The sequence below is a fragment of the Anomaloglossus baeobatrachus genome, chromosome 10 (genome assembly GCF_048569485.1).
Source record: "Anomaloglossus baeobatrachus isolate aAnoBae1 chromosome 10, aAnoBae1.hap1, whole genome shotgun sequence".
In the NCBI taxonomy this organism is placed as follows: domain Eukaryota; kingdom Metazoa; phylum Chordata; class Amphibia; order Anura; family Aromobatidae; genus Anomaloglossus; species Anomaloglossus baeobatrachus.
Genome location: NC_134362.1, coordinates 49,525,648 through 49,553,135, shown reverse-complemented (window position 1 = coordinate 49,553,135; position 27,488 = coordinate 49,525,648). Strand labels below are relative to the sequence as shown.

At 43.2% G+C, this 27,488-nt stretch overlaps 1 protein-coding gene across 3 annotated transcripts in view; it reads left to right on the top strand.

Moving 5' to 3' along the window:
* The window catches only part of KCNK4 (potassium two pore domain channel subfamily K member 4), a 56,526-nt gene extending 42,026 nt beyond the window's left edge, over positions 1-14,500 (top strand). For all 3 annotated transcript variants that reach the window (XM_075325864.1, XM_075325866.1, XM_075325865.1), the window contains exons 5-7: positions 801-987; positions 8,371-8,510; positions 12,983-14,500. In XM_075325864.1, coding sequence (XP_075181979.1) covers positions 801-987; positions 8,371-8,510; positions 12,983-13,513 — 858 coding nt within the window. In that variant the 3' untranslated portion in view covers positions 13,514-14,500. The remainder of the gene's footprint in view (positions 1-800; positions 988-8,370; positions 8,511-12,982) is intronic.
* Positions 14,501-27,488: the final 12,988 nt, after the last annotated feature.

The window sequence follows — 27,488 nt, the reverse complement described above, 5'->3', positions numbered from 1 at the left end:
TCATACTGGTCACTGGAAGTTCAGCACATGGCCCTTCATGGCAAAGAATTCTCTGATGATCTGAAAAAAAAGGAATTGTTGCTCTACATAAAGATGACCGAGGCAATAAGAAGAGTGCCAACATCCTGAGACTGAGCTGCAGCACGGTGGCCAAGACCATACAGTGGTATAACAAGACAGGATCCACTCAGAACAGGCCTCGGCATGGACAACCAAAGAAGTTGAGTGCACGTGCTCAACGTCATATCCAGAGGTTGTCTTTTCAAAATAGACAGATGAGTGCTGCCATCATTACTGCAGGGGTTACAGGGGTGGTGGGGTCTGCCTGTCAGTGCTCAGACCATACACTGCATCAAATTGGTTTGCATGGCTGTCGTCCCAGAAGGAAGACTCTTCTAAAGATGATGGGCAAGAAAGCATACAGTTTGCTGAAGGCAATCAGATTAAGAACATGAGGATAAAAAAAAGTGATGATACAGCACCATAATTAGATTAAGAACATGGGCTACTGGAACAGCTCTCACTATGGTCATCCCAGAAGGAAGCCTCTATTACCTGCCTCCGATGGTGAAAACCTCTTGAGTGCCTGTGAAAGATCTGGAAGCAGCAGGTACTGAGGTTTCAGTTTACACAGTAAGTTGCATACTGATTTAGAATAAACCTAATCTGCAATGGGGATGAATATTTTTTATTTCAACTGTACCTAACATTTTTGTATCACTTGATGATTGATTTCAGTTGGTGAATGTAAATAAGCTTCAGCTTGTCATATGTCTTCCTTGTCTTCTTTCTGTACACAGAAGTGGCGCGTCTCACCGACCATTGTTCGAGTTATCTCGGCTGTACTCTTCATCCTTATTGGTTGTGTACTCTTCGTCCTTATTCCAACTTTAGTCTTCCAAGAAATCGAGGAGTGGACCCTACTAGAGGCCATTTACTTCGTGGTCATCACCCTTACCACAATTGGCTTTGGTGACTACGTGGCAGGTATACCATTCTATTGTATGATGCGCTTTAATATAATTATACTATTCATTCCAACCATATGTACATTTGTCTACACTGAAATTGAAGAAAATATCTACTATGTTCCTAATCAGGTTTCCCACCCCTCTCCAAAAATTTAACAGGGGGAAATCTTTAGCTTTTTTATTTTTTTGTTTTAATTTTCTATTTGACTAGCCATAAAAAAAATATAATTTATTTTTATAGTGTACACGCTAGACTGACATTTCACTTTTTTCAACAAATCATGTTTCAGCTTTGCTGTATAGACTTGGACAGAGTTTACAGAGCCACTTTATTACCATTAATAACAGCTGTATTGTAGTTAATAATACAGGATAGAGTTGTTTGCCTTTGACATTAATTCCCCAATATAAACAGAACTGTTTCTCTCCTACATCAAAATTTAAAGGGGTATAAGATTTCAGCAAATAAACATTGTGGTGTTTTTTTTATTTTGCATCCAAAGTTCTAGAATATTACAACATATGTATTAGTTCTAAATCGTTTTAAAGATATCTTCTTTTAAGGCCGCTTTACACGCTGCAATCTCGCTAGCGAGATCGCTAGCGTGCGTACCCGCCCCCGTTGGTTATGCGTCACGGGCAAATTGCTGCCCGTGGCGCACAAAATCGCTCGGACCCGTCACACCACTTACCTGCCTAGCGACATCGCTGTGACCGGTGAACCTCCTCCTTTCTAAGGAGGCGGTTCGTTCGGCGTCACAGCGACGTCACTAGGCGGCCGCCCAATCGAAGTGGAGGGACGGAGATGAGCGGCACGAACATCTCGCCCACCTCCTTCCTTCCTCATTGCGGGCGGCCGCAGGTAAGGTGAGGTAACTCGTTCCTGCGGTGTCACACATAGCGATGTGTGCTGCCGCAGGAACGATGAATAACATCGTACCTGTAGCAGCAACGATATTTGGGAACTGGACAGCGTGTCAACGAGCAGCGATAAGATGGGTATTTTTGCTCGTTAGCGGTCGTTCGTACGTGTCACACACAACGATGTTGCTAACGAGGCCGGATGTACGTCACGAATTCCGTGACCCCAACAACATCGCATTAGCGATGTCGTTGCGTGTAAAGCAGCCTTTAGTCATTCAAAAAGGTAAATTAGGTAATTGGACGCATGCAGAAGCGCCGTTAGGTTTATACACTTGTATGAGCACATGGTTCTTCACAACATTGATTTTTCATAGGGTTTGTCCCAAGAACAACTTGTATCATCTATCTGTTGCGATGACTGTGAGATAGCGGGGAACCAGGGCTCCTAAGCTGTCCCTCAAACTAGGGGGCCCTATGCTAGAATAAAAATTGTAAGTGTAGGTTCAGCTCACCTCTATAGCAACTGTGGCTGATTTAGATGACAGTCAGCGGGTCGGTTCCCGGACGCTTGAACAAGAAGTAACCTCAGGGATACTCCTGATGGTGGAGAGGTCTGAGTCTCCTTCCTGGTTTTGCTCCTTACTACTCCTGATCTGAGTCCCCCCTCCCCTCAGGGAGAGACAGGAATATGATGAAACCCACAGATAAAGACAGAGAAGGGAAAAGCAAAACTCTGTCACACAGCACACACACAAAGGTGAAGACAATAAGAGATTCAGGAGGAAAAACAAGAGTTGGAAGGAAGCTACACAACAACAGGGTTAAACACAACCACACCAAGCAATGAGCACAATTTTCACCAGAAATTCTGGGACACCACACCTCACAGATCAACATAAAACAAACTATAGCTGGCATGGGTGGAAGAATTCAACCAGCACAAATAGGAGGGGAGCAGATGTGATAGGTCCCCCTACAACATGTGATCAAAGGAGCAAGGAAACCAGCAGAGATTAACTCTTGCTATCCTGCCTATAAATCAGCACACAGCAGGTCGAAGCCCGAGTCTGCCTGTGTTGATCCTAGACATCATAGAAACCATCAGAAGGAGTGTCAGTATCTGCAATATGAACAGAGCACACCGCCATGACAGTCGGCGAACTATGTGCAAAATTCCATGTAATATTATCTATAGGACTGATGATAAATGTATGATCACTTAGAGTCCAACTGCTAATATTTCAACAGATTCCCCTGTGTGAATGAAGCAGTAGTGAGCATGTGCAACCACCATTCCTGTCTACAGAGAATGGAGCAGTAGTTGCACATGCTCAGTACTGTTTCATTCCCACAGGGCAATTTTCTACTCTTGTTTTCAAGATCACTGGGGATCTCAGAAACTAGACCCTATATATGTATCACCTATACTGTGATATACAGTATATAGTCTTTTGGTCAACCCTTTAAAGGATTTTTGCCCCCCAAAATTTGTCTCTTTAAAAAAAAACAACAAAAAACAAAACCCCTTGGCTCAGGAAGGCATTCCAAGCATTTGAAGGCATAGGACACTTTCATATTGCATTTGGCCATTTTGCTACATTATATATTTCACAAATTAAGTATTTAAATAGGTATATAAATAAGATTTGAATATCTTTTGGTAACATCGTGGTCGATTAATAAAGTTTTTTCTTAACGTTTAATGTACCTAAGAGGCTTTTGCTTTGATGGCTAATTGTGGGGTCAGGATAGGTTGAAATCTGAAGACTATTGTGTTCTAGCAATCTAGTAACATTGGAGCGAGAATGCATTAACAGAAGAATTGCTTGCTTGTGGCTTGGCATGAAACTCTATTTATCTCAGGAATAGACTTCCCTATTCCGACACATGGCAGTTTCTTGCAATTTGCCTTTTACCTGGGTGCCCTAATTGTTGTCAAAGGAAGCCATAATACCCTAGACAGCCTATGTATAAGAGGAGGACGGTAAGGACAAAAATATTGGGACATACAGTTAGGTCCAGAAATATTTGGACAGTGACACAAGTTTTGTTATTTTAGCTGTTTACAAAAACATGTTGAGAAATACAATTATATATATAATATGGGCTGAAAGTGCACACTCCCAGCTGCAATATGAGAGTTTTCACATCCAAATCGGAGAAAGGGTTTAGGAATCATAGCTCTGTAATGCATAGCCTCCTCTTTTTCAAGGGATCAAAAGTAATTGGACAAGGGACTCTAAGGGCTGCAATTAACTCTGAAGGCGTCTCCCTCGTTAACCTGTAATCAATGAAGTAGTTAAAAGGTCTGGGGTTGATTACAGGTGTGTGGTTTTGCATTTGGAAGCTGTTGCTATGACCAGACAACATGCGGTCTAAGGAACTCTCAATTGAGGTGAAGCAGAACATCCTGAGGCTGAAAAAAAAGAAAAAATCCATCAAAGAGATAGCAGACATGCTTGGAGTAGCAAAATCAACAGTCGGGTACATTCTGAGAAAAAAGAAATTGACTGGTGAGCTTGGGAACTCAAAAAGGCCTGGGCGTCCACGGATGACAACAGTGGTGGATGATCGCCGCATACTTTCTTTGGTGAAGAAGAACCCGTTCACAACATCAACTGAAGTCCAGAACACTCTCAGTGAAGTAGGTGTATCTGTCTCTAAGTCAACTGTAAAGAGAAGACTCCATGAAAGTAAATACAAAGGGTTCACATCTAGATGCAAACCATTCATCAATTCCAAAAATAGACAGGCCAGAGTTAAATTTGCTGAAAAACACCTCATGAAGCCAGCTCAGTTCTGGAAAAGTATTCTATGGACAGATGAGACAAAGATCAACCTGTACCAGAATGATGGGAAGAAAAAAGTTTGGAGAAGAAAGGGAACGGCACATGATCCAAGGCACACCACATCCTCTGTAAAACATGGTGGAGGCAACGTGATGGCATGGGCATGCATGGCTTTCAATGGCACTGGGTCACTTGTGTTTATTGATGACATAACAGCAGACAAGAGTAGCCGGATGAATTCTGAAGTGTACCGGGATATACTTTCAGCCCAGATTCAGCCAAATGCCGCAAAGTTGATCGGACGGCGCTTCATAGTACAGATGGACAATGACCGCAAGCATACAGCCAAAGCTACCCAGGAGTTCATGAGTGCAAAAAAGTGGAACATTCTGCAATGGCCAAGTCAATCACCAGATCTTAACCCAATTGAGCATGCATTTCACTTGCTCAAATCCAGACTTAAGACGGAAAGACCCACAAACAAGCAAGACCTGAAGGCTGCGGCTGTAAAGGCCTGGCAAAGCATTAAGAAGGAGGAAACCCAGCGTTTGGTGATGTCCATGGGTTCCAGACTTAAGGCAGTGATTGCCTCCAAAGGATTCGCAACAAAATATTGAAAATAAAAATATTTTGTTTGGGTTTGGTTTATTTGTCCAATTACTTTTGACCTCCTAAAATGTGGAGTGTTTGTAAAGAAATGTGACAATTCCTACAATTTCTATCAGATATTTTTGTTCAAACCTTCAAATTAAACGTTACAATCTGCACTTGAATTCTGTTGTATAGGTTTCATTTCAAATCCAATGTGGTGGCATGCAGAGCCCAACTCGCCAAAATTGTGTCACTGTCCAAATATTTCTGGACCTAACTGTAGCTTTTAATTACTGAATTCAGGTTTTTCCTCCAGTCTCATTGCCCACAATGTATAAAATCTGACCCCTCGCATGCCATCTGACATTACTAACATGTGACAGAACGGCTGGTGGCAAAGAGCTTACTGATACCAGCGCAGCCTGTAATAAGAGCCACCATTGTGTGGTTGGGGGAATCGGTTGTGGAAGAACATGACGTCAACCAGATCCAACACCTCTAGGGTGAATTAGACCGGAGATTGTGAGCCCTGTTCTCCTCCAACATCAGTGTCTGTCCTCTCAACTGCTCTGCAGAATGAATGGGTGACAAATCATAAAGATATGCTGTAAAATCTGGTAGAAATCCCTCCCAAAAGAGCTGGAAAGGGAATAACTCCATATTAATATCAATGGATATAGAATTAGATGCCATAAAAGCTCTCGTAATTATTATGTGTAGGTGTCCTAATACCTTTGTCTGTAAAGTTTATATTAGAGAGTACCTGTCAGATCCAGAAATGCTAATTATCATCAGACATAGGGTTATTTTGCAAAAAAATAATATTTAAATTCTGTATTGTAACAATGGTTATAGAGGAAAAAATGAACTTTTGTCCTCCCTACAGCTGCTTCCGTCCACTCATAAGGGCTAGGCAGAGAGTGATTATCAATATACTATGATCATCATGTAATCACTCCCTAGGACTTTGATTGACAGCTTGCTTTGCAGTGCCCCAAAGATTGGAATCAAGTAGCAACAGGGACGATATAAGTTCATTTTCTCCCTGCAGCTGTGCTTCCTGTAATCTGGCAACACAGGATTTAAATGCTATTTAATTACAGAATAACCCTATATCTGCAAGTATATGGCATTTCTGAGGCGACAGGGTCCCCTTAAGCTATTTGTAGTGCTCACAGCCGGTGTAAGGGCAGTGAACGGGATTAGTTGACCCACTAGTGGGAGGGGCTTTACTAAGCGTCCAACATGAGGCGGACACCAGGTACCACTCCCAAGGCAGTGACCAGGACTATAGCAGTTGACCTTCAGGACAGGTGACTGACCCTGGGATAGATGGGTACAGGCGGGGTGACAGAGGTAGGCTAACCAGGCGGGTACGGACAGGAATGGTGGGTATGACAGGGATATGCTGGTATGGGAAGGCAGACTCAGGTAAAGGGGACGGACACAGGGATAATGGAAAAGGAGCTCAGGACCTGACAACTAACTAGCTAGCAGACTGGAGTCTGACTTACTAACTGAGAATGATGTGCAGGCCCCTCCTCTAATGCGAGGGTGCCTTAAAGGGAACCTGTTACCAGAATTTTCGCTATTAAACTAAAAGAATCCCCTTGTGCAGCTCCTGGGCTGCTTCTAGAAAGGTTCATCTTGCTGCTGGCCCCCCTTTCAGACCTAAATAACAGATTTATAAAATCCTACCTTTTGCTATGGTAATGAGGTTTGCTGGCCACGCGGGTGAGATGTATTTCGTCCGTTATTCCCCCTCCTGCAGCTGTTCGCCGTCCCCCAGTGTTCATTTACATAGATGAGGCTGCCGCCCACATCTTCCGCAGTGCTCCTGAAGTCTCGTGCATGCGCAGTGGCACTATCGCGGGACTAAGCACTGTTTTCAAATCGCGAGCACCGCTGATGTTATTGCGCAGGCGCGAGATTATGGGCGGCGCTGTGAATGTCATCACCAGCGTCATCCAAGTACCCGCCCATAATCTTGTGCCCGCGTTTTTACCTCTGTCTCTACCATTATGCGCTTAACGGTAGAGGCAGAGGTAAAAGCGTGGGCACGAGATTATGGGCGGGTAATCTCGCTTCTGCGCAATAACATCACCGGCGCTCGCGATTTGAAAACAGCGCTCAGTCCGCGATAGTGCAACTGCGCAAGCGCGAGACTTCAGGAGCACAGTGGAAGATGTGGGCGGCGGCTTCATATATGTAAATGAACACTGGGGGATGGCGAACAGCAGCAGGAGGGGGAATAACGGATGAAATACAGCCCGCCCCCGTGGCCAGCAAACCTCATTACCATAGCAAAAGGTAAGATTTTTAAAGTTGTTATTTAGGTCTGAAAGGGGGGCCAGCAGCAAGAGGAACCTTTATAGAATGCAGCCCAGGAGCTGCAGAAGGGGATTCTTTTAGTTTAATAGCGAAAATTCTGATGACAGGTTCCCCTTAAGTACACAGTGCCTCTCAGACATAGGCTGAGAGGCATTTTTGAGAAATAGCTTGCCAGGCCTTTAAAAGGAGGGCCAGTGAGCGCGTGCCCTAAGCACACTCCCAGGAGACCTGGGCTGCGTGCACAGGCCCTTGACGAGTAAGGAGACAGCAGCACAGGTGGATGGCCGGGGAAGTGGGGAAGTGGGGGGAAGGACGCGATCCGGCTGGAGCGGTAAGTAAGTCGGCATCTCGGCAGAGATGCCGGCGCTACAACCTTTTTTGTGCTGGGTTGCTGATTGTTCCTGATTTTCAAAGCCCTCCCTTGACTTCTAAGTAACCACCAATGTCAGAGCCAAACTAGATTTATTTGGCCCCAGCTAGTCAACTTTATTCCGTCCCATAGCTGGATGTCCTTCTTAGCCAATGAAACCTGTGAATGAGCCTGTAGTCTCCGAAGATCAGGTGTAAACAGGTGGGGGTTAGCCACCTATTACCTGAAACTTGGTGACTTTAGGGTACAATGGCAGAAGAAATAGCCCCAGTGTGCAAGCTAAACATGATACCCATCACTGAGCCTATGACATTCATCATTGTACCATTGTTCTCCAGTCAAATAATGTTTTATTTTTCTGATTTTCAATGTCTCAGTACAGTAATAGGATCAAAATATTGATGTACATTATATATTATTCCATCACTGAGTCTCATCACTCGCTGTCTTGTAGGTGACAGTGCTGGAAATGAGCACACGTGGTACAAACCATTGGTTTGGTTCTGGATATTGCTTGGTCTTGCCTACTTTGCTTCAATTCTCACAATGATAGGAAACTGGCTGAGGGTTCTGTCCAGAAAAACCCGAGCAGAGGTAAGCTACAATGCCAAATTAATCAAGGTAAATGTATTTTTTCAAGTAGTTCACTTAAATATTAGCGTAACATTGGCCGAAGATGCTATGGGTACCAGGGCCTCCCAACTCTCCCTCATCAGATGATGTTGGAGGAGAAACGAATCTGGCATGTCCTATTGTGCACCACTGGATATTGCCACCACCGGAAGAGATTGATGGCAGCTCTTTCATATTCCCCGCCACATTGAGAGCCAAGGATAAGAAGTGACATTATCATGCACGGTGGAACACATTATGAGCACCAGAGTATGCCGCACACTGGAAGTGATGTCATTAGGGACTATGGAACGCAGGTTGCGCTCCATTGATTACAATGCATCAGGTGGCATTCACAGGGACAGGAAGTAGGACATCTTTATAGAAAGAGGAACGCAAATGCATTTCAGTAGATGTACCCACCTATTGCATGTGCGTATTTAAAACAGATATTGCAAGCCCCCAAATCTATGCTGCGTCTTTAGTATACATAAACAAGACTACCATCTAATATATAAAGCTGAGTGAATGTTTATGTGTGTGTGTGTGTGTGTGTATGTGTGTATCCACACTGTCGCATTTACAATCCCGACTATCGTAGACTATGTTTTGAGGGGAAAATTTAACCCAGCACTTTACAGTTATTCACCAAAAAAACTGCCTCCATTAAAGTCAATGGAGGTGGGAGCTACAGGTCATTAAAAGGAGCTGTGATTGGTTGCTATAGGAACAAAGGAAATTGTAAGTATTAGAAGCTTATGTGTGAGATAATGTGATTTTGGTGTAGAGATGGACAGAGAGAGACAGAGAGATAACGAGACAGACAGAGAGACAGACATAGAGTCAGAGAGAAAGACAGACAGTCAGATAGAGACAGAGAGTCATTGAGAGCGAGATAGAGAGAAATAGACAGAGCAAGAGATAGAGAGCTAGACAGGGACATGGACAGAGAGACAGACAGACAGAGAGTCAGAGAGAGAAACAGAGAGATAGAGGTCAGAGAGTCAGAGGGAGAAACAGAGAGATAAAGAGAGACAGACAGATATAGAGAGACAGAGAATCAGAGAGAGTGACAGACAGAGAGAGAGAGACAGACCGAAAGAGGCAGACAGAGAGTCAGAGAGAGTGACAGAGACAGATAGAGAGATAGAGAGACAGACAGAGAGTAAGAGAGATAAATAGAGAGATAGACACAGAGAGACAGACACAGACAGATAGAGATAAGCAGACAGCGACATTGAGTAAAAGAAATAAATAGAGAGAGACAGACAGAGACAGAGATAAGTAGACAGAGAGAGACAGAGACAGACAGAGACAGACAGAGAGAAACAGAGAGTTAGAGACAGACATAGAGAGGCAGACAGAGAGAGACAGAGAGAAAAGCAGACAGAGAGATAGGCAGATAGAGAGGCAGACAGAGAGGAGACAGATGGATAGAGAGAGACAGAAAGAGAGACAGAGAGAGACAGACAGAGACAGAGAGAGACAGACAGGGAGACAGAAAGACAGAGAGAGAGAGAGAGAGACAGAAAGCCAAAGAAGGAGACAGAAAGACAGAGAGAGACAGAGAGACAGACAGAGAGAGAGAGAGAGAAACAGAGAGACAGACAGACAGGGAGACAGAAAGAGAGAGAGAGAGACAGAGAGGGAGAGTGGGAGAGAGACAGTTATTATCCAGGGCAATGCCGAGTACTACAGCTAGTCAGTAATATCATTGGGGCAATATCATATTCATGTGAAGAAAAATAAAAGCACATTGGGGATAAACTAAAAAGAAAAGGTTGATAGTTAATTGGACAAAATGACAATATAGGAGTATACCCAGAATAAAAACATAATATACCATATTAGGAGAAAGCCAAATGTCTAAGAGAGAAAACAACAGTGGCCACTAGAGCCTATATCTGATGGAAGGTCCCAAACACACCAAGGTACCCAGTATGTGAACACCATTATGATTAGACAAATTGAATTAAACATACAAACCTTAATTGCTTATTAAGACCCTTGGGCTAAGGTGAGTGCCCTTAACCCTTTCACGACCAAGGACGTACTTGGTCCTTTCCTGGTATATATGTCCCCCATTCTGGTATATATGTTCCCTTCCAGGTATATATGTCCTGATCCTGGTATATGTGTTCCCCACTTTGATATATATCCCCTATCCTGGTATATATGTCCTCATCCTGGGCCCCTTCCTTGTATATATAACCCCATTCTGTCTCCAATGCATAAAAAAACCCAAAACCTTTTACTAACCTTCCCCAGCTTCTACATAGCTTGTGGTCCTCCCTGTCGGATCCTTGCACTGCAATACACGTTTCCAGCCAAACAGTGGCTGGCAGCTGATATCAGTGTGTGTACTATGGCATATGACATCACTGTCGTGCACCCCCAGTAATGGGAATGCTGACATCACTTGCTGGCCACTGTTTGGCTGGCAACGTCTATTGCAGTGCAGGGACCTGATGGCTCTCTGGGAAACAATGCATTTCAGTTGGATGAGCGTCATCCAATGCACATCCAGCTAAAGTAGGCACTGGGGTGAGCAGCAATAAAAGTAAAGTATGATTCAAACCTCTGTTTTGTTTTGTTTTTTTTCCATACATGTGCTGAATACAATTTTCATCCATCTGTTGTTAAAGAGTCTGGGTTTTTTTTGTTTTTTATTAGTAAGGCATCTGTTTTTATTATATGCATATAAAAATTCAACTTGCAAGCTTCTCCTATTTATTATATTTATTAGGATACTACAGAACATATTTGTAGCCAAGGTCCTGCAGTGGTATATACCTCACAGATATCATTGTGAAACAGGTGCAGGGAACTCGCACATTTCACATTTTTACATGGTTGAAAGTCGCACCAATGTCTGCAGCATAAGTGGACATGCTAAGGGATCTCAAAATCGCAACTCCTGTCACTTTACGTTGCAGTTAATTTTCGCAGCAGGTGCATGAGGTTTCTTAAAATCCTATGTACTTTGCTGGCACTATAAAATACAATGGATTTTTTGCAAGTCAATACGCACTGGAAAATCCACTTGTGTTTTCGTACCTTGGGAGTGTAGCCAAAGGGTATGTGCACAGTGCATTTTTATCACATTTTGTGATGTGTTTTTTAATACAGTTTTGTCACAAATCTGCATACTTATCCTTATGCCAGCAAAGCCTATGAGAATCCTGAAGTTTTGTTTACGTTGCTTTTTTTTCCCTTGCAGATTTGGTGCAGAAATAAATCGGCAGCATGTCCATTCTTTCAGCATTTTTCCACTCCAGAATGCATAGAAAACGCATGGAAAAAACGTGGCAATTATGCACATTTTATTCTGCCAAGAGTAGCAGATTTGGTGCAAATACTCAGGATGCGCACATAGCCTCAAAGGGAACCTGTCAGGGGCAATATGCACCCAGAACCACGAGCAGTCCTGGGTGCATATGTCTAATCCCTGCCTAACTGTCCCTGTATCTAGTAGCATAGATATAGAGAGCTTTAGAAAAAGTATTTCTAAAGATCCTTTATGATATGCTAATGAGCCCGGGGATTAGATACAAGGGCGTTTCTTCCCCCAACTAGTCTGCCCTCTTAGCATGCCCACAGGGCATGCCTAACATGCTATCCAATGCCCACTGCCCAGTGTGACGTGCGTACCTGTGTTAGTTGTCATAGCCTCATACGCCAGGTTTAGGGTAGGTGCGCACGATCAGAAGTCCAGGCACTTCTGGTCAAGCACACTAGACCACTCTGAAGCCGGGACACGTACACCCGGCTTCATAGTGCACATGACCAGAAGTGCGGTCACTTCTGATCTTGCTCACTGAGCCTAAACCCGATGTCTGAGGCCGTGACAACGGACACAGGTACATGCGTCACCACCTAGAACGTTGGGCAATGGGCTAAGATGCGGACAAATGGGCTAAGCATGCTAAGATTGCGGACTAGTTGGGGGAACTAATTCCCTTGTGACTAGTCCCTGGCCTCATTAGCATATGGTATAAGATCTTTAGAAATACTTTTTCTATAGATCTCTTTATCTATGCTAGTGTATACAGGGACAGTAAGGCAGGGATTAGCAATATACACCCAGAACTGCTCGTGGTTCTGGGTACATATTGCACCTGACAGGTTCCCTTTAAACAATAATTACTAGCTAATATTCAGATGACGCATGGATGGCAACCACGTGGTATCTGTTCATTTGTTTTTATTCATGCAAATGGGAAGAGTATTTGAAGCATCCTTAATTATTATTTGTCATGTTCTTCATTTTATGGTTCATAGCAATGGCTGTTATGGTTTTCCAATATCTGTAAAAATGTTGGCCGTCGATGATTTCTACATAACTTGTCCAAAAAAAATAATATCTGACTAAACATACACAATGAATGATTGTACTGAACCTTTCAACATAATAACTGGCGAATTCTAAAAAGCTTTCATTGCCATTTTTGCAGATGGGAGGTCTAACCGCTCATGCCGCAAACTGGACCGCAAGCATGACAGCGGATATGAAGCTTCCTCACCGGGGGCTAAGCCTTAACTTCCAAGAACGAATGACGCGACAGAAAGGGAGTTACCAAGATTCAGATGAACAGCCAAGGGATGAAGACGAGGTGGAAATGGAGATGGAAAACAAAGGAGGGAGACAAGCAAAGACGACAGAAGATGAGGACGACGAGAACGTAGAACCCCAAACTCTTCCAACTTCTGTTCCCACCATTGCACCGGTAACACCACCGCTAACTCCTTCTTTTAGGGAAGAAGATCCTGCAAGACGAATCATGGAGTGGGGAGAAAATTTGGCCTTCATTGATGAATCTTCAGATACTCAGAGTGAGAAAGGTGAAGGGGAGAAGGAAACCGATGAAAAAGGGGGGAAAGGAAAAGTATCAAAAGGCAAGAGGAAGAAGAGGACAGGAGGAAGAGGTGGAAGGAGAGACACCCTCCCTGCCCCACGAAATCGGGATAAGGGGGAAAGTGGGTAACGAGGAATGTAATGAAATATTACAATGTTGCTTTAATGAATATCAACACTACCAAAGTGCCACTTCCCTCCCATCACTTCACTGCCAAAAAATGCATTGACCACCAATCCTATGGGCTTCGAGCTGTGGCGTTAGTTTTATACTCATTGTCCAAAATATTTTATTTGGCAGTTTTCAACATGACATGAAGATTTTCTATGTTCATCAATATTAATGTGCTATGCAAAAGCCTTCACACGCACAAGTGTGACCACGGCAGGGCCAAAGTATATATATACAGTATATACACTCATCCCTCTCAGCATGTCATGTAATGGCACATCACAATAATATACAGATGTGACTAAATATTATCCAATTTCCCAGAGATCATCCGATCACCTGATTGGCTTGTGTACCCGATACAATGGGGAGGGGGAGGTAAATGTGATTAATAAATGGCCTATAATAAAGAGGTTTAATGAGCTGTCTGTGCGGCTGCAGATTAAATGCTGTTTGTCTTCTACGCTGCCAAGATGAGACCATTTCTACCCGAGAAGCAAGCCTTGCTGCAGCCACTGCTCTGTCTTCCATTAGGTACTGTAATAAAAGATGGCATCTCTCCAGAAATTCCTTCCCCAGCCTCTTCTTATATCACCTGATCAATCTGCAATCGTCTACATAACGATCTCCGCTATTCCAGACTGTTCCTTAACTTGTCCTCAGGTTCCCTTAATACTTCTAAGATATTACATTAAAGATACAAACCCAAAAACAAATCTATATGGACAGATTAACAAAAATAAATAAATATTTATAACTTTCTTTTTTCTTTTTTTATTTGACCCTGTCCAGTCTATATATCAAAATCCTAATTAAAATGAACCTTCGTCTGGTTTTCTTTTATTATTTCCCCTCCAGCACTAGTACGAATAAAGAATGTAGGTTTGGGGACAGGGATGGGATTTAGGGTGTATCTTTTTACGTATAACAGCAGGTCTGCTAAGCAGAAGATGTAATGCCCAATAGTCCAAAAATTAATAGAAATACAGCAGGGACTAAAACATAACTTTTACTGATGACTAGATAAAATCAATAATAATAACAATAGTAAAGTGCTAGTGCATATAGTGTGCAAAGAACAAAATGCCACATAGCAGCGCATAGGCTTGATCTCACCCAAGCTTCATCCATGAGCTGGACTGCACATCGGTCCCAGAATGAGAGGTCACAGGCCGGAAGGATAAGGTGGAAGGGTATGTTACAAACCCTGTCGTGCCCGTGAATAAACTTCCGCCCTGACAAGGGCAGCACCCAAATGGAATGTCTGCCCCACAACCAAAAAAGCAAACAAATAATTCCTCCCGACGCGTTTCCCTCTCAGTAGTGAGAGTTCCTCAGGGGAGAAGGAGGAAAAAAATGGGAAAGATCGACCTGCAGTGGCAGGGATCAGCACAGGCCAAAAAGGTGATAGACCTATGTGTGCTGGGCAAATGGTGGCGCTCAGTCTCTGATAGAACTGATGCCTTTATACACCCTTAATCAGTATAAAACCCCACATCTGTGCAAAACGCCCTACTTACAGTGAACATGATGAAGACGATCAATCCCTACCATGCCGGCGTCTGAGGTCACTGCCAAGGCGACAAATACCGCCCCCTTGCGTTCCAGGTTGGAGCGCATCGCGCCAGCATTGTGCGCAGTTGGAGGCTGCAGAACACCATGTGTGTTGTGTATTTCCGCGTTCCACACTGGGACGCAGAGGAGCCAATAGGAATCCTGCACGGGAGCCCTCCCACAAACAGGTATAATTCTGGGAGATCCCGGACCGGAAGTCAGCGTAACTGACTGCTAAGTCTACCAATTAGAGATGAGACTTTGAAAAAAAGGGTCATTTCCGGTTGCACTGACAGGAGCGTCCTTAGTGATATGTAAATAGATCACAACAAATCCGGGACATAACGACCGAAACCGAAAGGCTCCTTACTGTACATGGCACCTAGCAGCAAGCATAATTAACCCCATAGGGGGCGGTTATACACAAATGATAAATAAAGTACAGATTGCAGTGGTCGCCCCTGGTAGCCAGCGACCAAAGGGCACAATGGTGTCCATGACAAACATGCAGGGTGGGAAAAGAAACGTACACTGGAGCATGACTACCATGTAATAAATACAGGCAGGGAAAAGGGGGAAAAAGGGGGGAAAAAAAAGGGGGGAATAAGGCTGCCACAACATTTGTAATTAGAAACATGCAGACAAAACACAAACATGAACAGCATGGCAATAAGAGGGAGAACAAATAAGGAAAGAACTATATCCCTATTATATCCATAGCTGGACCTAATCATAATACAGGAGAGCCCAGCTAAAATGCAGGCTCCCTAAGGACCCCTGTCATCTTGTAATAAAGAAGGGCCCCAATAGTAGGCTACAAAATATATTGGTTAGGAGGCAAGGCTAAATCTTCCACAAGAACGAATACAGCCAGCGGTCAAAAACTAGGGGGAGGAGACCTATCAAATAAAGCAGCCATAGTTGATTTGATCATTGAGGCCATCAGGATGGCAGGTTTTAAGACGAAAAATCATCCTGGCCTCCTTTTGTAGCAATACACGATCCAAATTGCCACCTCTGGAGGACATTTTGACTTTGAGGATACCCATGAATTCGATGGCTTCCTTGTTGGAGCTATGACGTGTATTCATGTGCCTGGCAATAGGGGTGTCACGATCATTTCTGATGTCCCCCATGTGTTCCCCAATACGTCTACGAAATTCACGCACTGTTTTACCGACATATTGCAGTCCACAATGACACGTGGCAAGGTACACCACCCCCTTCGTTTTGCAATTGATGAACTCCCTAATAGTCAGGGATTCACCCGTAGAGGTACTGGCGTATTCCTTACCTATCTTGACATTTTTACAGGCGACACATGATCCACACTTAAAACAACCAGATGGTTTACCTGGAAGCCAAGTGGTTTCCACATTAGGGGATACAAAGTGACTGTGAGTCAACCGATCGCCCAGCGAGCGATTCTTCCGGAATGTGATCGCCGGTTGAGGCTTAATACAGTCCGCAATCTCCACGTCCATTCGAAGGATATCCCAATGTCGCTCAAGTATCCTTCTAATGGTTGGGACACCTTTAGTGTACGTTGTGATGAGTCTAACAACACCCCCCTCATCATTTTGTCTAGATTGAGGGGAAAAGAGTTTTGTGCGATCCTGATCAAGAGAAAACTTATATGCCTGCTTGAGGATCCGATCAGGATACCCCTTCTCCAAGAAACGGGACCTCATGCCATGCTGTTCATGTTTGTGTTTTGTCTGCATGTTTCTAATTACAAATGTTGTGGCAGCCTTATTCCCCCCTTTTTTTTCCCCCCTTTTTCCCCCTTTTCCCTGCCTGTATTTATTACATGGTAGTCATGCTCCAGTGTACGTTTCTTTTCCCACCCTGCATGTTTGTCATGGACACCATTGTGCCCTTTGGTCGCTGGCTACCAGGGGCGACCACTGCAATCTGTACTTTATTTATCATTTGTGTATAACCGCCCCCTATGGGGTTAATTATGCTTGCTGCTAGGTGCCATGTACAGTAAGGAGCCTTTCGGTTTCGGTCGTTATGTCCCGGATTTGTTGTGATCTATTTACATATCACTAAGGACGCTCCTGTCAGTGCAACCGGAAATGACCCTTTTTTTCAAAGTCTCATCTCTAATTGGTAGACTTAGCAGTCAGTTACGCTGACTTCCGGTCCGGGATCTCCCAGAATTATACCTGTTTGTGGGAGGGCTCCCGTGCAGGATTCCTATTGGCTCCTCTGCGTCCCAGTGTGGAACGTGGAAATACACAACACACATGGTGTTCTGCAGCCTCCAACTGCGCACAATGCTGGCGCGATGCGCTCCAACCTGGAACGCAAGGGGGCGGTATTTGTCGCCTTGGCAGTGACCTCAGACGCCGGCATGGTAGGGATTGATCGTCTTCATCATGTTCACTGTAAGTAGGGCGTTTTGCACAGATGTGGGGTTTTATACTGATTAAGGGTGTATAAAGGCATCAGTTCTATCAGAGACTGAGCGCCACCATTTGCCCAGCACACATAGGTCTATCACCTTTTTGGCCTGTGCTGATCCCTGCCACTGCAGGTCGATCTTTCCCATTTTTTTCCTCCTTCTCCCCTGAGGAACTCTCACTACTGAGAGGGAAACGCGTCGGGAGGAATTATTTGTTTGCTTTTTTGGTTGTGGGGCAGACATTCCATTTGGGTGCTGCCCTTGTCAGGGCGGAAGTTTATTCACGGGCACGACAGGGTTTGTAACATACCCTTCCACCTTATCCTTCCGGCCTGTGACCTCTCATTCTGGGACCGATGTGCAGTCCAGCTCATGGATGAAGCTTGGGTGAGATCAAGCCTATGCGCTGCTATGTGGCATTTTGTTCTTTGCACACTATATGCACTAGCACTTTACTATTGTTATTATTATTGATTTTATCTAGTCATCAGTAAAAGTTATGTTTTAGTCCCTGCTGTATTTCTTTGTATCTTTTTACGCCATTTTTTTATTTAGTCTGTTTAAAGGGAACCTGTCAGGTCCAATATGAACCCAGAACTACGAGCAGTTCTGGGTGTATATTGTGAATATCTCCCTATCTGTCCCTGTATACACTAGCATAGATAAAGAGATCTATAGAAATGTATTTCTAAAGATCTTTTATCGTATGCTAATGAGTCTAGTCCCCTGGGCCTTAGTTCCCTGGCCAGTCGCCCCTATTAGCATGTTAGTACACCCCTGTGGAAGTGCTATCATGCTAATGAATGTCCAAGAGCAGTTCTGGGTGTATATTGCTAATCCCTGCCTAACCGTCCCTGTATACACTAGCATAGATAAAGAGGTCTTTAGAAAAAGTATTTCTAATGATCTTTTATCGTATGCTAATGAGCGATGGTACTAGTCACAAGGGTGTTCGTTCCCCTGGCTAGTCGGCTCCATTAGCATGTTAGTATGCCCCTGTGGTTGTGGTAACATGCTAATGAATGTGCAGTGTCAGAGGATGAGCTCACTCACCTCTCCGCCGCCATTGCCGCCCGACGGGGGATTTCGGCTCAGTGAGCATGACGACGGAGTTTTGGTCATGCACAGTACTTCAATACACTCACCTTCATAGTGCGCATGACTCAAACTCCGGGGTCATGCGCACTGAGCCGAAATCCAGTGTCGGGCAGCGATGGTGGCGGAGAGGTGAGTGAGATGATCCTCTGACGTTGCACATTCCTTAGCATGTAGGCACACCCACAGGGGCATACTAACATGCTAATGAGGCCGAGTAGCCAGGGGAATCAACGCCCTTGGGACTAGACTCATTAGCATACGATAAAAGATCTTTAGAAACACTTTTTCTATAGATCTCTATATTTATGCTAGTGTATACAGGGACGGTTAGGCAGGAATTAGTAATAGGCACCCAGAACTGCTCGTGGCTTTGGGTGCATATTGGACCTGACAGGTTCCCTTTAAAATGTTATGGAAAATGCTCTGATAAAAAATGAAATGAAATGGGATCTGAGAAATTATGTTCATGTGTTCAAGCTTTTGAGCTTCTTTAAAAGGGAACCTGTCACCAGATTTGGCACCTATAACCTGCACCCACCACCAGTGTACCCTTATATACAACATTCCAGAATGTTGTATATAAGAGCCCAGGCTGCTCTGTATAACGTAAAAATCACTTTTATAATACTCACCTAAGTGGCGGTCCGGTCCAATGGGTGTCACTATGGATGTTACTGCTCTCCGTTCCGATGGATGTTACTGCTTTCTGGTCCAATGGATGTTACTGCTTTCCGGTCCGGCGCTTCCTTTCTGCTGCGATCTCCGTCCTCCTCTTATCCAGCCCAGGCCGACATAGCGGTCATGCGCAGGCACACTTCTCTCTGCCCGGCTGAGGGCAGATCAAAGTACTGTAATGCGCAGGTACGAGGAAAGGTTAAAGACCACTTATACATGCGCAGTACAATACTTTGATCTGACCTGAGCAGGGCAGATGAAAGTGCACCTGCGCAGGATCGCGATGCCGGCTAGTGTGGATGAGGTAGGACGCGTCATGCACACTTCCCTCAGAAGAAGGAGGACAAAGAACACCACAGAGAGGAGACGCCGGACCGGAGAGCAGCGACACCCATCGGACCGGACCACCCCCTAGGTGAGTATTATAAAAGTGTTGTTTATGTTATAGAGAGCAGCCTGGTCTCTTATATACAGTATTCTAGAATGTTGTATTGGTGGTGGCTCATAAGGGAAAAACCCGGGTGACAGGTACCCTTTAAATTCATCAGGATTTCCAAGACACCAAGTGGTTAAGGGAAGTAAAATATATAGTATTCATGTTTTCTGTAAGGAAGATAAATAAATAATAATTATACTTATAATAAAAGTAAATGGGAAGACTAGAGAGATGCCTGTGCGCCTTTTTTTTTTTTAGCATTCTTTGCTTAAAAAAACGCTAACATTTTATTCATTGTTTAAAGGAGTTGACCATTTCTTTTACATGGCCTTAGCTCTGTCTTTAAAGGAGACTGAGCGAGACATCTTATATAAGGGGTCAGGTGGATACGGATTGTATTTCTGCAATTTCACTTATTAAAGAGGACCTCAAAGAAGGTGTCTACTTGTCCTCAAGTACCCCTGATGTAATAGCTCTTAAACTTTCCATTTTACTGCTGACCAGTGTTTCGTACAATTCCTTGGCATGCTATGTATTTCAGGTAACTTTACAATCTCTTTTTCCATTCTATACCTCTTCTCCTAATGAGTGCATTCTGTATATTTAATACTGTATGTCGGCAACAGGCAACTGCTCTGCGAAAAATCCAAATGAGCTGACAGTTTCTATTAAAAATATCTCATTGTGACGTATGGAATAAACTAATTTATGATTAACTTCTATTGGAGATCTAGTGAGTACGCTCAGATTGTGCAGCGCTTACACTCGGTCCATCAACATGGCCACATCTTAAAAAGTTATTCCTAAAATAGCAAGTTAACCCTTATCCACGGAATATGAGAAAACTTGCTAGTTATGCTAATTCTATTACAGAATCGCTTTGCTAAGTGGCTAGAAGGACTTGTGCTGATGTCATACCCATGTGACCATAAGGGGCGGAGCCTCAGCCAACATAGCTGATGCCAGGAAGCAACATTATTTTTCTGTTGGCTGAGACCCCGTCCCTTGGGGTCACATGGGTATAACATCAGCACAGGTCCTTCTAGTCACTTAGTAAAACAATTATATAATAGCATTAGCATAAATAACAGATAGGGGGAGGACTGACAGGCAGGGGGGCAGGAATCGCTATGAATATCCACCCCAGCTATTAGCCGATTGGCAGCTGCTGCCACTCAAAAAGCTGCTCATTTTACAAACTTTACTTGCTTGTGTTTCAAAACCCATACATCCCAGCTGACCACTAAAGGTATGTATAGACTCAGCCTGATCGTGCCAGTATAGCACTGGCTTTAGTTTATATAGGAAAATCCTAGTGATTGGTGCGTTTTAAGTCATGAATGGTTTCAAAATAGTATTGTCAAAATACTAGGATGGGCGAATAGTAAAATATTCGGCTTTGGGTTATTCATACTGAATACCTAGTACTATTCAACTATTCAGCAGAAATAATGAACATAATGCAAGTCGAGTGTTTTTCTGGGAAATCTTCAAGAAAAATGTTCGCATTCCACACTGACTTGGATTAGGTTCATTATTCCTGGGTTCAAATCCCACCCAGGACAACATCTGCAAGGAGTTTGTATGTTCTCCCCGTGTTTGTATGGGTTTCCTCCAGTTCTCCGGTTTCCTCCTACAGTCCAAAGACATACTAATGTGGACTTTAGATTGTGAGCCCCAATGTATCTGGGGTCTCTGTAATCGTAACGACCCTCACAACACAGCGACCAGATTATTTATGGGGATGGGTAAATGACTAAAAAAAATGGCGCAATTGATTATTTTTCTCTATTAAAACCTATAAAAAATGTACACGTAGCGTAAATGCCCCTTTTTTCTGCAGGTGTCCGCACCACACAACACAATAACAATCTCCTCTAATTATTGTGTTTGCAGCGATTTTTATGTGTTTTCCTTGACATTTGATATGTCTCGTGCCGATGTGAATCTGATACTACATAAACGCTTTGATTCTGTGTTTAATAATACAGCAGCATTTTTTTGCTTGCGTTTTTTCCAGGCTCCACAAAGACGTCCATAGATAAAAAAAAAAGCAAAAAAACCCGCACAGTTCAGCAAAAGCACCGAGAGCGGAGATTTCATGAAATCACATCCTCTTTGCTTGGACATTTAGGCCGTGTTCACATGTAGCGTAAATGCTGCATTTATTTCCGCTGTTTTTTTGCACATACATTCTACTGTCTTTAAGGCTATATCCACACTTTGCGTCGTCCGAGTTGCAGCTCTAAACGCATGCTCTGGCAGAAATTGCTTTTGCCAAAGTTACTTTTGACCACAGAATCGCGGTAAATACGCATGCGCTTTTACTGCGTTTTAGCGCTTTTTACATGCTTTTCCATTGTGTTTAGACAGATGCGTTTTGAACATAAAAACACTGCTAAATAAAGTTTAAACAGTCAAACACAATGAAAAAAGGGAAAAAAAAAAAAAGGAACACATTTAATTATTGAAATCTTAACGAAAATAGTTATATTTCATATAATTAAAGCGGTTTTATACTATTTATCGCTAAAATAGCAATAAATTAATATTTTTCAATCATTTAATTGTCGGACTATGTGTGTGTGTGTGTAAAGGGACATATCATTCCATTATTTTGATGTCAGAAAATCATGCGTTTATGTAGTCCAAAACGCATTCTTTCTGCAGCTAAAAAGCAGGTAAAACGCTGGATTTTGGATGTTGCTTTTTACAACTTCTCATTGACTTCAATGTTAGCAAAACGCAGCACAAATGGCAAAAACAATTGACATGCTGCTTCTTTGAACGCAGAGTTTTTGCCAAAAATTATGCAAATTAAACGCAGCGTTTTGAACTGCAAAGTGCGCACAAGAAATCCACTTTTCCCATAGACTTTGCTGGAAAATCAAAACGCATGCATTTTGGCATGAAAGCGCTGTAGTTCAAAACGCTGCAGAAAAGCACCTGAAACGCAGGTGAAAACGCAAAGTGCGGACACAGCCTAACTGTCCAAGCAAAGTGGATGTGATATCATGAAAAGATGCCGCTGAACTCTGCGGTTTTGGAGCTTTTTTTCTCTAGAGGTTTGAAAAAATGCAAGAAAAAAACGCAGAAAAGTGCAGAATCCAAAATTTTCTGTAGTATAAAAACACTAAAAACCGCGACTTCACATCTGCACCAAAAACGCATGAAATAAAGGGGAAAAGGCATAAAAAATAAGGCAAAAATGCAATAATCAGAGAAGATTCTTATTGTATAATTTGGTGCGGATCCTGAAGAAAACACAAAACACCGGATTTCTGTAATGTGTGAACACGGCTTTATGGAAACAAAAAAGCAACATGTCATATAGTGAAGCTTATATAAATATGAGAAAGTTCTGGCTGATACGACTGAATGAATGAACAGTCCAGGGCGTCTGCTGAACATCCATCACTACTAAATGGGTGTGGTTGGGGTGTGGCTAGGGGCGTGGTCAAAATTAACTGTGGCGCGCGCAGCGCACTGCATACTTTATCCCTCTTTCCCTTCTTTAAAACTTGGGAGGTACGGCTAAACCCACATTCACCAAATAGACGTCCAAGGAAATAAAGACAAGAACAAAGATGTAGAGGGGTAAAAATAAGATTTTATTTATAGATTGAGGTTATTATTTATTTTATCATTATATATGTGTCATTTATACAACTGTCAGATTAATAATCCTATTTATGGGCTGCATTGATCCATAGGAAGGAGAAAACCCCCAGTGAGGAATGGGCCACATCAGGGGGGAAAATTCCTTCCTGACCCCAAATAAAGCATGGCGGTCAGAATAAATCATGAAATTAATATCTAAAAAAATGTATTAAACTATTTATATTTGTATTTCTTTTTGAGCTGAGCTAATGAATATTTCTGTATGTGTGTCAGCTATAAATTATCTATTTTTTAATGTGATTTTTAAATATATTTTTAATAAGCCGTTAATGTGAAAATTACTTACACAACATAAGGCTGTTATGATCCAAAAGAAGGTTAAAAATTCCTCCCGGATCCCAAATATGGCGATCGGGATGAATCCCAGGATCAAAGGCTCATACCTAATGTGTAATTTCTTTTTTAAATATTAAATTATTTTCTATTTTTAGGTTTATTTTTGTATCAAATAAAAAAACAAAATATTGTATTATTATTTTACATAAATTTTATTCTTATTTTTTTTATATTTTTTTTGCTATAAATATGAGATCCTAGTTATTTATTGTATTTTTACTAAACCTACTTATTAGCCATGTTGATACAAAGGAAGGCGAAACCCCCCTGTGAGGAATGGGCCAATTATCCTCTTATCAGGGGGTAAAATTCGTTCCCGACCCCAAATATGGTGATCAGATTAAATGCCTTGATCAAAGGCTCCTAACCTGATAGTTGTGTGAGAATTCTTTTTAAAAAATATATAATCTATTGTTCTGTCTATGGACTAAAAAAAGTTTGTGTAAAATAAATAATTTTTAAATATATATTTTTAACTTTTTTATACCTTTTAGTATACTACTTATGTGTAACTCTACTTAATGTTCTATTCTACTGAACCTATTTAAGGCCGTGTAGATCCAGATGAAGGCGAAAACCCCTTTTGAGGAATAGGCAAATTGTCCTCATCTTAGGGGGAAAAATTCCTTCCCGACCCCAAATATGGCGATCGGATTAAATCCCAGGATCAAATCCAAAATCTCCGTCTACGATCTACGTGTCTATGTGTGGGTGTGTCTATACCTATCATGTAGTGTGGGGTCTATAGCTATCATGTAGTGTGGGGACCTATACTTATCATGTAGTGTGGGGTCTATAGCTATCATGTAGTGTGGGGACCTATACTTATCATGTAGTGTGGGTGCCTATACTTATCGTGTAGTGTGGATGTGGTGGGTGATGGGTGATATACTTACAAGGCCTGTGCGGAGCAGAGTTCCGGAATAATGGACATCAAGCACAGGCCGCTCCTGGGGGACGGAGTATCTTCAGGCTGGATGATGTCAGGTGCCAGCCCAGGATTGGAGGATGCACAGTGAAGTGCATGGTGCAAGGCCACGATGGCAGTAGTCGGGCATGAAGATGTTATGGAGAGAGATGATGTTCTATGGCAGCCGAGGTGACACACAGCAGGAGAGACATGAGGTACGGGTCAGGAGGCAAGAAGTTCTGAGCAGTTGGCATGGGTTCATCCTGCAAGACATAAGATGATTATTCAGAAACTTGTATCTCCTAGATCTTCTGTTATCTTAGAGGAATGATCTTTAGAATGAAGCATTCCTCTATGTAACATCAGATATGATGTATGGGTATAATGATTGGTGTCCTACGTGCACAGCGGTCACTCACCAGATGGTCTTGGATTCTCGCACAGCCCTGATCTTTTCATCCACCTAAGAATAACAGAGTCATAGTTTAGTCATTGGCAAAGACAGTGGGAGAAGGACAATGGAAATGACCACAAGGCGAGAAGAACATCTGATGGGTGTTATCCTCAGACAAGGCTGTTCTTACCGGGCCCAGCTTGGAGATATGTAGATAAATCCGGCCACGGGGTCTAGGTCTTTCTCTTCCTCCGGCCACTGCATAAGATGGTTCTCCAGAACTGGCCTGAATGGTATAAATGGCGGCCGTGCTCTCCTTTCCTCCAGCTCCTCCCAGCCGATGGTGGTAAATAATGGATGCGCTCTGATGTTCCCGCACACACCCAATCGCTCCTGAGGATTCTTGTGCAGCAGTTGCTGGATTAGATGTTTCAGGTCAGCATCAAGCCAAGATGGAAATGCGAAGCGACCTTTTGCCATCATGGACACCACAGTCCCCAGGCTCCACCAATCAACTGCTGTGCTGCATGGTGTTTTGCCAAGCACCGCAGGAGCCATGTAATGAAGACTGCCCGTCACTCCACAGATGGTATTGGAGGCGGTGACACCATCTCGGGCGAGTCCCAGGTCGATAATTCGGATGTGGCCATCTGAATCCAACATGATGTTTTGCGGCTTTAGATCTCTGCAAATAAATAGAAAAACAGAATGAGAAATCTTATTATTGATACTAGAGAAGAGAAATGGGTGATTGCAGGATTGGACGGAGAAGACAAGAATATACAGGGGACAGACAGAAGGAGGAGAGTTCTGCTTACCGGTGGACGATTTGTCCGTGGAGGAATTGGGGGCCACATATTATTTCTGCTGTGTAGAATCTGATGGAGAGAACAGAGTGTAGTATCAATGTCATTGTCGCACTTCCCTCCCGCCTGGACCACATACCTTCCCTCCCTGTCTCAGCTACATCCCAACCTCAGCTTTTATTTGTTTTTGCTATACCGTCCTCTTTCTTACCTTACAGTGTCAATGTTCAAGTAGCCGTACATGTCAATCAAAGCCTTCAGGCTGCCGCTGGATAGATACTCCATGATGAAATACACACACTTCGGAGACTGTTGTGCGGCATACAGGTGACATATGAATGGACAGTCTCTGGCCGCTAGGAGTATCTGCCGCTCTCTCATGATGGTGTTTGTGTTGTCCTCTTTTTTGGCGATGATCTTTACAGCCATCTGACTGTTTCGGCCAGGGACTGATGCCAGGACTACCTGGGGAAATTAATAGAGAATGCTTAGAAAGTTTACATGCAAATCAAAAAAGTCCGTGGATCCTCTGTTAGGAGTCTCAACACAGAAAACTAGCCAGATATCCCTCCGGGAAAGACCTAGCCAAGGAGTGGCTCTTTTTAGGAAACCACCATAACCACCATATTAAGTGGCCCTTTTAGTCAATATCCAACTCTTTGACAAGTTTAAAGATATGACAAGGGAATTACCAAGGCCAGGTATCCATCCACAGACAGCTGTTTTGGGGTATTGCCCCTCATCAGTGTGGAGTAGGATTCTGGCCAGGTGGGAGCAATGCCTAGTAGACCAACAAGACAAAACAATTACTGATCTCGGGGAGACCAGCCAGAGAAAACACTACCGGCAGCCAGCGAGGGCACTCAATACAGTGAAATCCTAGGTGCATTGCCCCCTGGTAAATATGCAAATCAAAAAAGTCTGTGGATCCTCTGTTAGGAGTCTCAACACAGAAAACTAGCCAGCTATCCCTCCGGGAAGGATTTTAGCCAACAAGGGTGCTCAAGACAGTGAAATCCTAGGTGCATTGCCCCCTGGTAAATATGCACGGAGGGATATCTGCCTAGTTTTCTGTGTTGAGACTCCCAACAGAGGATCCACAGACTTTTTTGATTTGCATATTTACCAGGGGGCAATGCACCTAGGATTTCACTGTCTTGAGCGCCCTTGTTGGCTAAAATCCTTCCCGGAGGCATAGCTGGCTAGTTTTCTGTGTTGAGACTCCTAACAGAGGATCCACTGACTTTTTTGATTTGCATATTTACCAGGGGGCAATGCACCTAGGATTTCAGTGACAGTTTTTCCCAGTGTTTTATAATTGGGTTATACATTGTTATACATTTGATTTCCTCTGCCCATGTGCATGACCTTACATTTATCCACATTAAACTTCAATTGCCATTTCTCAGTCCAAGCTTCGAGCTTACACAAATCCCTTTGTATTATTAAAATATCCTCCTCTGTATTTATCACCTTGCAGAATTTAGGATAAGCTACAAATATTGAAATTCTACTCTCTATGCCCTCTACAAGGTCACTAATAAATTTGTTAAAAAGAAGAGGGCCCGACTTCCTGTTCCGGTCCTGGCTGAGGAGGCAGCATAGAGGAGAAGCTCCCGACACCCCTCTGAGA